At 40.9% G+C, this 11,680-nt stretch overlaps 2 protein-coding genes across 4 annotated transcripts in view; one reads left to right on the top strand and one right to left on the bottom strand.

Moving 5' to 3' along the window:
* Positions 1-352: 352 nt before the first annotated feature.
* On the top strand, positions 353-3,117 carry SARC_10704 (tyrosine-protein phosphatase; the record flags this gene model as incomplete). 3 transcript variants are annotated; one of them, XM_014295241.1, is made up of 5 exons in its annotated part: positions 353-483; positions 1,036-1,214; positions 1,703-1,788; positions 2,030-2,213; positions 2,796-3,117. In XM_014295241.1, coding segments are annotated over 4 exons (573 nt in total), but the record flags the coding sequence as incomplete, so codon positions are not given. The 3 variants fall into 3 exon arrangements, with proteins under 3 accessions (XP_014150716.1, XP_014150718.1, XP_014150717.1); XM_014295243.1 differs by adding an exon at positions 692-823 and having other exon boundaries at positions 2,030-2,818; XM_014295242.1 differs by having other exon boundaries at positions 2,030-2,818.
* Positions 3,118-3,822: 705 nt separating this feature from the next.
* SARC_10705 (3-deoxy-7-phosphoheptulonate synthase) overlaps positions 3,823-11,680 on the bottom strand; it is an 8,752-nt gene continuing 894 nt past the window's right edge. The window contains exons 2-11 of the mRNA XM_014295244.1: positions 11,135-11,251; positions 10,484-10,607; positions 10,023-10,108; positions 8,982-9,128; positions 7,682-7,814; positions 7,003-7,122; positions 5,903-6,023; positions 4,936-5,052; positions 4,718-4,812; positions 3,823-4,035 (exon numbers count right to left, since the gene is read on the bottom strand). Of these exons, the coding sequence (XP_014150719.1) occupies positions 3,860-4,035; positions 4,718-4,812; positions 4,936-5,052; positions 5,903-6,023; positions 7,003-7,122; positions 7,682-7,814; positions 8,982-9,128; positions 10,023-10,108; positions 10,484-10,607; positions 11,135-11,251 (1,236 nt within the window). The 3' untranslated portion in view covers positions 3,823-3,859. The remainder of the gene's footprint in view (positions 4,036-4,717; positions 4,813-4,935; positions 5,053-5,902; positions 6,024-7,002; positions 7,123-7,681; positions 7,815-8,981; positions 9,129-10,022; positions 10,109-10,483; positions 10,608-11,134; positions 11,252-11,680) is intronic.

The raw sequence follows: 11,680 nt of genomic DNA on the forward strand, positions 1-11,680 counted from the left end.
TTGTGTTTAGATATTCATATATACATTTACTGAGAAATGTTTGAATGTTGGATGATTTTGCTTCAATTGAATTTCAATCCCTTTCATAATATCAAAATTTATGTTCGAGCTCGAAATATATTGTTTTGCGCTTTCTTCTTTGTCCTTTTACAATAAGATTGCCACAGAGATAATTCGCGAGTAGTTGTGGTGATGAGTTATGACGTCAAATTTGTTCTTCAATGTGTCATCGAAGTTTATAGAATGCACAGACTAAGCCCCCTGAACCGCGATAAACCTATCAATATTGCATCTGTCGACATCATTGCGCATCATATTAACACACATGTGACACATTCCTTGATTTCGACTGCAGAACTTTGGCATCGTTGAGGAAGGCTTATATCGATGTGGGCAACCGAACGAACTAAACTTTCCTTTCATGGAGAAACTCAAGTTGAAAAGAGTCATCTTCCTGGCACCCGAGGAACCACACAGAGAATTGTGCGTAAGCGTTTTTGAATTTGGGTAGTTGTTTTGGAGTATCGCGCGTATGCATCGCGCTTTCCTTACTTGAAAAGTATATGCAGCACAAAATCCTTGTGCTGTACAGCGGATTGATTTTTATCTTCTGTTGTAGGTGGAATCTTCATATATTACATTTGAAGTTTTATCGTGCCATCAGTTGACCTAACAATACGGCCCCTTGCAGCACTAGTGCTAATGCAACAATTCTGGTGAGACACAAAGTTGAGAGCATCTACATGAACAATCGTATTGTCTGGGTTATACCATTGAGCACTAAGATGTCAATCGAGAGCAATGGAGAATTCGTCAGAGATAGGTATTGATCGATGCTACAGTAAAAACTGGCCCTAAATCGTCTGTCGTTCACTCGCTCTAACAAGCTTTCAAAATAGTCTAGAGCTTTGTATATGTATACTCTACTTTGGTGCTAGTAATCGCTCATTCGTAGCTTGTATATATAGCTGCTATCTGAGTTATTCCATCGGGTAGGGCTGAAATAGCATCTTAATTACAACACCTGGCACGCAGGCTGAACTTCGTGGATGATCATGATATCGAACTATTGCATCTGGGAAAGAGTAGTCATCATAGACACGCGTGGACACCGATTGAAGAAGAGACAGTGGTGGATACCATGCGCTTAGCACTCGATCCTAAGCTCAATTACCCGCTCATGATTATGTGCAATCTAGGGAGGCATCGTACAGGTATGATTCACGGCGCAGCACCCAACCACAAGTGCTTGCAGATTGGAGAATCTCACGTATCTTTTATTTGTAAGCTTTCAAAAATTGTTCGGCGTTTTAACTGACATGAACTCTTAAAAAGCGTTAGACAGCGCTAGCAGTTCAAATACCGTCTGTAGACTTCGTGGCGCGCTCTCTTCGTACGTTTGCTACGTAGCATGACTGTGATGACGTTCTTTACTTTGATCCTATTCCACTCGAGATTGTATTGCCCGGAAATTCCCGCAAATTTGGAATGTATGGATATGTGAATGTTGAGTGTTTGAGACATTGTATAGTATAACGTATAAATACTACATATGAGTGTGTGGGCTAGATATCGCATCACTACCTACCTGTATTGGTTTGGGAAGTGAAGTGTAGTAGAGGTTGGTACAAGCTCGAATATTTGCTATTCATTGCTGGGTTTAACCAAAATTGGACACTACGACACACCCTGCTTTCACTAGGTACCTTTATTGGATGCCTGCGCAAACTGCAGAGGTGGAATTTAACAAGCATATTCGAGGAGTACAGGAGATATGCAGGATCGAAAGTATGGCTTGTGTTTATTTCTGATGGTTCTTAACCAATAGACCTATTTGGTTGTTTTCAACAATGCGAACGTAATTTAGCCGAAGGAAGATAGTATATTGGATATTTCGCGCTACTTCATGTAGCGCAGAGAATCAACACCATCTACCAAATTAATTGCGATGTAATAAGGCCCTGACTTCTCAATGTCGATGTTCTTGCCCTTCTCGAAACTGATATACCTCCCGTGCCTTCATGTCCAGGTGCGTCTGATGAATGAACAATTCATAGAGTTCTTCGATACGGATTTGATCAGCATCCCCGTCGAGCACCCGAACTGGTTGTGTGGGTGTCGTGCACACGCACAGCCAGATATACAAGCAGACAAGGCTCAGCGGTTCGTGAACTGCGAGACGGATTGCCACCGCTATCATTCATAGACAAATGGTATCAATGACACTACTATTATAGACTTTACATGGTTCGTAAACGAGCTCGGCGCAAATCGTCGCATTCATGCGACCACACATCTAGAACGGTTTCGAATTACAGGCTTGATAGAATGCACTTAATCAATGCAAGTCTAGGGTAACACCCAGTCTGGTGGTCGGTAGCCCATATACGAGCGCTGGGCGATTGTTTTGAGCACTTTGATGCACGAAGCTTTTGAGTATAACATGTACTCGTCGGAAAAATTGTTACTACCTTTCATTTGTATGCTTGCTATTTTTATCTGCTCGCACGATATGGCCACAGGAGGTGCATAGAATTCGCGCGTATGATTCTTGATGTGTAACATGAAGTGCCACGGCTTCATGCTTGGGAGTCAATAGACCTAAGCTTATATAGGCTATACTGCCTAGGGTTGGGCTCCAAATGGCTAGGTCAGATAATACTATCGGTATAATTAATTCCTAAAAGCAAACACCAGCATGTGAAGGCCGCAAGTACTGGGAACCCCTGCCCGCAATGAAGCTCTGCTCTGCCTCATTATATAGTTCATGGCTATTATGTTTCACCCTAAAACAGGTACAATATATTGTATCCTCTTCTTGCGCTTCTAGAACATGCCTCTGGATATCTCCCTCATCTGGTTTCTAGATAAAATCTCGAATTCGCTGACGAGGTTATATACTGAATTCAACTGAACGGTGTGCCCTCGGCACCTCCTGAGAATACTGGGCTTCATTTGGCGCCACTGTGGAAAGTGCGGAGGGAACAGCACGTACGTGTTTCGATTCGGAAGAATAGCTTCGAGATCGCAATCAATGATAAATACTGCCGGTATCGTTCATCGTTCAATGCTATTCTAGTCCGAGATATCTTGCGCCAAATAAATTGAAACTTATCCCTTACCATACCCCTCACTTCATCTATAACTTGAGGGCGGAGTGCTCGTGTAGCATGATATGATTAGGTGATACCCTAAGTAGAAGTAATAATAGTGACTGTCAGCCGGTTACCGTGTTCCTAGGTTTTCTCACTTTGAAATAAATTTTGAAGCCCCACCCTTACTCTGAGGCATGTTTATACATTTTTCGAATTACGTGTTCACTTCAGAACAGTCCACTCGATCGTATAGATGCTACAGAAAGCCGCCTAAACCATATCTACTTGTCCTTCTCGGTACACCTGTGGTGCTTCGATTGCGCGCTAGGACGATGGGCAGCGCCCGTTTTTGTCAAGCTCAGAATCATTCAAGGTTGTACAACTCCAAAATAGCACAACAGCAACCAAAACAATCCCGAGATTGGGGAAGCAATAGAAAACGCTGCTTAGCAAGAGACCAGATTGTCTGTGATTAGTCAGGACATCGTCAGTCATCCGTCGAATGTTGTTTGCTAACCCCAACTTACGTGTCATTGTTCTTTAACTTTCTAGTGTCATTTGCTGCTTCAACTGCGCATTGTAGCTGAATATTATTTGCCAGAATACTTCATTCTGTAGACTAGCCCAGCAACACTTGTGAACAAATCCAAATTTCCATATCACGATTTGAAGCGGATTCAAACATGATTTTCAATTGAGAATAGCCTAGAAACTCTGATTTGAAATTCGTGAAACTGTTTTAATTTGTAGGAAAAATGTATCCACTACAGCACCATGGAATTTTTGGTGGCGCGTGCCTTATTGAAATAATCGGCGATTAAAAATGCCATATCCATGCTTTGCCCGTAGTTTAGACGAGGATCACAGAAAGTCTCGTAATTCGTCCCTAGGTCCGTGTCTTTAAGATTTTCTGAGCCTCCAGTACACTCTGTGACATTATCTGCAATGAAATAATTGAAACAGCACATTTTAGCATAATATTTGAAGTTAAGTACTGTACTATATAGATGACAACTTCGACAGGAGCCGCATAGCCGGACAATCTTGATCTCTATCACAAATACTAAGTGCACCTTTGCGAGTCACGCCGCAGGCTTTGATGCACGATGCCCTGTAGCATCTATCATTACTTGAGAAATTATATCCCACGAATACAATATACAAAAGCATGTATATATACACATAACAACATGCATACGTAATAGATATTTGCTTCATCAGGAGCTAGCAGCTTTACGTGCGGACTAGCTTCTCAAACAAGATTGTGCGTGTATGTGTGCTGCATGTCTTCTATATTTCTGCATACTTCCCATTTTCAAAGTTCTGCATCAGGGTCTAAGTAACGTCCCGATAGATCCAAATAAAGATACACAGCATTTACAGTTAATATATTTATGTGCACGTGCCCGTGGTCTGTGGTAGTCATTTCCAGCAATGGACAGATTAATACCTTGTATACTATGAGTGATCTAGGTCTAGAATCAACCCGATATTCATTCGATCTGACAAACGAGCGACTGGCACATGCACCAAGGTAAAATGGGTTTCACACCGAGAAAGTATTGTAAGTGAGAAGCAGAGTGGTCTCCTTTTTAGCACCTTTTGACCTAAATTGCACACACCTCCAGTAAGTTCAAAATGAACCCCGCCCAATCGGCCTCTGTGTTCCTTATGTATGTTAAATGCACTCCTGAGCTCAGAAAGGACATTGTCGAAGCTGTAAACAAAATATAAAGGGAAGATTACGTACGAGCATTCATATCAACTGAAGACCCCACCGGATAGCTATAAAGTCCATTTCTCAATCTCACGTAAATATATGAAATCATTTAGACCATACCTTCGTGTTTTGTAGCCAGATTGAGAGGATTCGGTATTGCCATGCATTGGATCACATACCCAAACTACTTTAAGTCCTGCTTCCTGAACCGCTTTGATATGTGCAGGTAAATAATTCCTGCGCGAGAAAATGTGTAAAATTTTAATAGAGCTACACCTTTAGAGCTTTCAGTGACATACATTATGACACTCATCCACGGGTACTAAAGTATACGCCCCCCCAAGACAGCCTCTATGGGCTGAGAGCAACCAGCAATAAGCCACGTAAGGGCTTTAAACTTATAGATACATGCATGATCTGTATTTTAGCGCTTAACCAGTCGCATATACCTGAGCTATGGAAAGCGCTATAAGAGTGAATTGCAAACTTCTATCCTATCTGCACCACTTCGCAATATATACCACCCGACAACTATCGGGCAGATAAGCTGGTTTGACCAGTGTATGTTCCAAGGAAATAAACCCCTATTTTATGCGCCTTAACTACGAGCATCCTTAATTTAAATTTCAATCTAAAGCGTTCAGCTCACAGTCTGCAGAAAATCAGTCCAGTTGTCACCAATGTGTGGTTCCCTAATAAATGTGCCTAACTATCGAACTGTCAGCTACAGGCACAAAATACATCGATTTAGCAGGGCAAACACACTGTAATTTGACAGAACCTCAAGGTAAACCAAAGATCACCCGTGTTACTAACTATGAACCATTCATTCCAACCCAAACCACAAATTCCTGGCAAGCCCTTTGTTACATGAATTCCACCGAAATAATGATCTTTTGTTTGGCAAAAGTATAATATTTTCCATCTCAAGCCATACACGGAGAAGCGCACAACTTTGATGCAGGACCTAGTCGACACTGAAAGAAAACATCACGAAAAGGGATGTAAGGAGAAATACTCTTTTTGTTATAGCTTAGCACACTTTCAAACACTCACAGCACACACGCAAACGAATCTACACGCATACTTGATGTTGGCGTGACCATATCGCGTGATAATGCTCAATCTGCCCGCCTGTTGGTCAGGGTCGAGTATACGAATCAGACGCACGAGCTCTTCTGGTTCCATAGAGGGCCCACATTTTACACCTGTCGCATCAGTACACGCGTATAATGATGTTTGCACGGATATATTGTGAGACCGTCAAGTAGCTGTGCTCTGCAGCGCATGACACCTGTGATCTCACTACCCACAAAATATTCATAGGCCGCGTGTACTTTGAATGAGTCTGTAGCTGAAAACCCTTTCTACTTCACACCTATCAAAAGTACGAGCAAGCTATATTCTGAACAGTTGGTACTTTGCGATGATTGCTTGGCTCTAAACCAATTATCACCCAGGCGCATTGATATTGGACAACTGTGACAATGGCCATGCACCATACTGTGTAGCGGAATAAAAATCATGGAATCCTCGTTATAGAAGTAGTATACGTGTACACTAGTCACGTCTCTAAGTTGAATCTGGCTTGCAGGTAAGCTTCGAAAATTAAAATGACCGTGAGGTTTCACATTTCATAGAAGTCAGGAAGACACGTACAATCAATCATTTTGGTGCCCATCTGGCAGAACTTGCAATCAAATTCTACACTGAGAGGTATGGACTTTCAAGGCGCACACGCGCGCAATATTAGCAGCCGACACATTGTTAGTACTTCAGATGTGCCTTTTAAATCGAACTTGATTTCATCATGAAATATAAACACTTCCAAAAAAAAAACTCGTGAAAAAAAACTCACCACGTTAATTCACGGATTGTGCAAGGAAGAGCTTTCTTTGAGCTGCCATGTCCATCAATCGCATGCAACATTTAAAGAAAAATTGACGACGAACATGTGTACATGCGACTGAGGGTGTCAAAACATGAACAGCTGTGCTGGATGGAGAGTATGGAAGTACGGTACGGAATTGCTCGCGCAGTCGACTCAAAACCATGCACATCTTCTTGTACAGCTGCTTCCCTTCTTACAGACACGTCAACAGTTTCAATAGCAGTTGAGAAAGCTCAAATTGCCCCAACAAGTCCATCCCTACGCATGCGCACGTACAGGCTTTCTTACATACATACCAATTGGGTTGGCGATACCGCGGAAGTATTCGATGTGAGCTCCAGTGATCTCGCGTGTCCTATCGCCAATCCAGATATAATGTGCGCTTGTGTTGTAGTGTTTTGCGCCTTCACCAGTTCCTATTGTGTATGTACAGAAAAAGAAGTTTTGCTTTGTGTATTCCATTTTCCATTCTGGGTTATTTGCATGTACGATGGGTACTGTTTGCAAACATCATGTTTGGAGCAAACATAGGGCGCTGTCAATATAGATCACATCAAGGCTACAAAAGCGTGTTTATTTCAGCAGGCTTAGAAAACAATCGAGCTGCCTGTTACGGCCTGGGTTCACTGGCATACATGCAACAATGATATCTATCACAAAAATCAAACAAGACACACATCCATCACAGTGCCAGGGATCCAACAACAGAAGCGAGCACCATAGTGTCATAAATTATGGACTTGGCAATTACGCTGGATAATCACACAGTTGTACATGTCGCAATACACTCAGGCTGGGGTATGTGAGATACGACAACGCACTTATGCCTCACACATATTAGACATCGAGGGACATTTACACATTAATAGACATAAGATTTATAAGACTTGGTTGTGAATTCGGAAATGCATTAATCAAGAACCTAATAGTGTATATTGCAAAAAAAATCGCCAAAGAGCTGATTTATTGACTTACCCTCGACACGAGTCAGTGCTGCCTCGTAATCCAGAATAAGCCCCTCGTGCGACGAGTAGAAATCTGCATATCGCAAGGCCTCGTTGTCCTTCACATTGAGGATTTTCTTCATAAACTCTAAGCTTTCTTGCACCTGACCAGGGAAAGCCCGGCACATCAAAGGTGTGAGGGTGTTAGAGTGAGAATCACTAGCGACACGAACTTGAATAGTGTTTTTACAAATAGACTTGATTGTTGTCTAGTGTCATCATTTGTTAAAAATATAAGATTGAATGGGCTATGCAAGTAAGAAATGCTGTATTTGATCCGTTTTCCATGCATGTCTAGCTATCAAGCTTGTTTGAAACGACATATTGGTACATTGACTTCCTTCTATTTGTTAGATAAAAAAATCAAATCAAGAAGCATTATTGTATCCATATCGTACCGCTTGATTACTGGCGGATAAATTACCAAAAATTGTATATAATCGACCGCAAGATTGATAAATCGTAGTATACAGATGTATATACGCACTCGAAAGATGTTCTGTGTATTTTTGGTTAGTCTATTAGATATCAGGCAAAAAAAAGTGTGTGGTTGGCGTACTAGCGCAAAGTGCAATACTCGGCGGCGACTAAATACTTTTAGCAGTCGGTAAAGTCGATGGTAGATGAGCGATTTGTAAAATCTGTGATCGTGTGACATACCCTTGGAGCTTATAGTCTAGCTGAATACAAACTGTATATCCTATACTCGCTTATGTTTGGTGAGGCTGAAGGAGAGACCCACATAATAGTTCGTTTATAGCCGCTCTATAGCTCTAGATCATTCCGTGGAGCCAAATACCAATATTGAATTGGACCACATACCTCATGGCGCAGTGCGTATATGATTCTTTTGAACAATATACACATGCCGTATGGAGAGAAGACAAACGGAACTCTGTGGCATAATAGAGATACTACCCTCGAAAACACAGTGTAGTGCAGTTGGACGCCAGACAAAAGAATCAGGCGGCTGAGTGTGAAGGCTCTGATCTAAAGTATCCATGTCTAAAATGAAGCACGCCCCGAAACACACCTCAACTGGTACGCCTACCTGAGGACATGGTCAAACCTCACACATACTCCAAATCACTAAAGACTGCTTGCAACACTGTATCACAACCGAACCCCGAATTAGCGGGCACACATTATTCTCAATCGCGTACCGACTGATTAGCTCGCCTACTGATTCGCTTCAAAATTGCAGACACGTTGGACCGATACCTGACGAATCACAATGAAATTGCAATCAAGCCTAGAATGTACAGCCTTACCTTCGAAGAAAGCCCTTCAAATAGTTGACGGGTGTGCAAGTCTTCCACGTGCGATAACTCCCAATTTTCGGGTTTGCGAATGTCCGCGAATCCACCGTGTACCAATGCTCGAATGTAATTGAGAGTAGCCGCTGAGTGAAAGTATGCCTACCGCGAGCGATGAAAGAAAATGGTTAGTACTAGAATAGTGTTCGCACGATATCAGTGAATCAAGAGCGCACTGTGCATCGACGTTTCAATGCGATAGAGGATATCTCTTATTTGCAAGAACCCATTAATTGGGCGACTTTTGCTCTGGATTGAGCCTTGTGTGAATACAAGCAGGTATATATAAAATGCTTGTCGTTTATGAAGAAAAACACTTGTATTTACTCTCGCGCCTGCTTATCCACCGTGTACCACTACTGAGTTGTAAGTGGGTGTAAGTGTCCTAAATAGACATCTGCCTCGAGCAGGTGATGGACGGAGATGGGACATGTAACAATAAATAGAGCTTAACAATATCTTCAGTTAAATATAATTTTTCAGATCCTAAGGCAATGTTTAACATCTCATTGTTCACTGACATATAACTAGATGCACTCATGGTGATACGCAACCTTCTTATTAGCCGCTGTTGGCTGTATATTGTCAAGTATAGTGATTGGGCGCCACACATCACAAGAATTTGGGGTGTGGCTATTTCTTGAAAAAAGGTCAAACTAATACTTCGATAATTGATAATTTGAGATGGAGGATAGTCCGGCGAATATTGAACTCTAAAAATGAAAGTAACAAGCTCATTTGGTGCCATCGATGATATATTGTGCTTCAGGAGACAAACATTTCTGTACGAATTGATATGTAATACGCTAAGCGCACACCACTAACCACAAAATTTTCAATCAATTGACATAGAAATGAAATCGAACGTTGACGATAACTTGCACATACTACTTGTACTTGCTCAAAACTTGAAGAACAGAAAGTAGTTTAATTTTCGACAATATGTGCTTGAGATACATATCGCACACGAACCTCCAGCGCTTAAATCTAACTCACCTTCAATAGGCGCTGGGGATCGTGCGTTCTGTCTTCTTTTTCCATGCCGTTTACGTTTTCTCCGCGGAAGGATGGAAATGTTTCACCTATCGAAAACGACGTGTGATTTGGCAATTGAAAAGTGAAAACCACGGTAAGAATTTAGCGGTGAGTGATTATTGCACATGCCGGTACAATGTCAATTTACAGATGCGATTGATAGAAACAGGATCAACTCGGGTACAAAGGAAATGGTGCTATATTCGGCTCCGTATCTTAACAAAGACACACACAACAGGGCTAATTGAACCTTGAACTAATGCAAAGAATGGGCCATACTCGCTGAATACGAGTGAGAGACCTAATAAATTGACCTGAATTGATAAAAAATCATAGAATATGTTTCATAGTTGTGATTAATTCATGTAGCTGTTAGCTATACCATGGTATCTGTTTACCGAGCCAATAACATTACCACATACCATCAATAATTTCTGTGGGCGACGATCGGGGCTTGCCGTACTGACCCGCAATTCGTGCAATACGCACAATTGGTAAATGCGCTCCATGTGTAAGAATCAACGACATCTGCAACATTATCTTCACCTGACATTTCGTTGAGTAGATAGCAAAGCATAAGCTCAAGCTTCAAATATAACGAAAACCAAAGATTTCATACTAAAAATTAGTGCTCCAATTGTAGTCACTGGGCAAGCTGTAAGTCAATACACGTGCGTTCAATTCAAAGGCCCTTCTCAACAGGCTAGTGCGAGCAGAACAGGTCCACATAAGTTTTTTTCGGACCGACTTGGAACTGTCACACACAGAAATTACAAAATGGCTTGTTACAAGCATAGTGAAGTGTGCATGGCAAGATGAGGTTTGAACACGCACTTAATGAGACTTCTTAAAAAAGGCATCACAAAGTGCTTTAGAAGTGTGACGAACAATCCCACATGCAATCCCACCACTGTAATCATTCCACTCGACATCACCGTCACGAACCGCTTAGCAGAATCATTGCGCAAAAAAAATATGGTAAAAATCAAGAGTCGTTTTCGACAGTAATGGAAGGAAATGCTTACAAAACATACTTCACCACATACAAAAGAGTTCACGAGTGGGGACACTACCTTATTTTCTATCTGGTTCTTATTGCAATAGGCGAATAATTCAGCACAATCTCCGCCTTGCAGTAGAAACCGTTTACCGTCTGCCACTTCCTTGAGTTGTGCTCTTAATTGATCAATCTGTTGGAAAAATTGTTTGGTGTACACAGATAAATTAAACGCAAATCTAACGATGGTAACAGGAGTAATAAATCAAGACGATGTTTATTAATTTCGTCGATACAAGCAAAAATCATTTCATATGCAGACTTGCATTATAATATACACATATGTACCTAAAAAGGTATATGTATGTGTGTTCGTATATGATATATACCTATGTATGTATATATCTATGCGAGTATGAATGTATGTATAATATTATGTATATGTATATAGATATATATATATATATATATATATATATATATATATTATATATATATATATATATTATATATATATATATATTATATATAATATAATATGTGTGTGTGTGTATNTATATTATATAGTAGTATATATATATATATATATATATTGTGTGTGTATGTGTGTGTTGTGGTGTGT

The sequence above is a fragment of the Sphaeroforma arctica genome (genome assembly GCF_001186125.1).
Source record: "Sphaeroforma arctica JP610 unplaced genomic scaffold supercont1.1356, whole genome shotgun sequence".
NCBI lineage: Eukaryota > Ichthyosporea > Ichthyophonida > Sphaeroforma > Sphaeroforma arctica.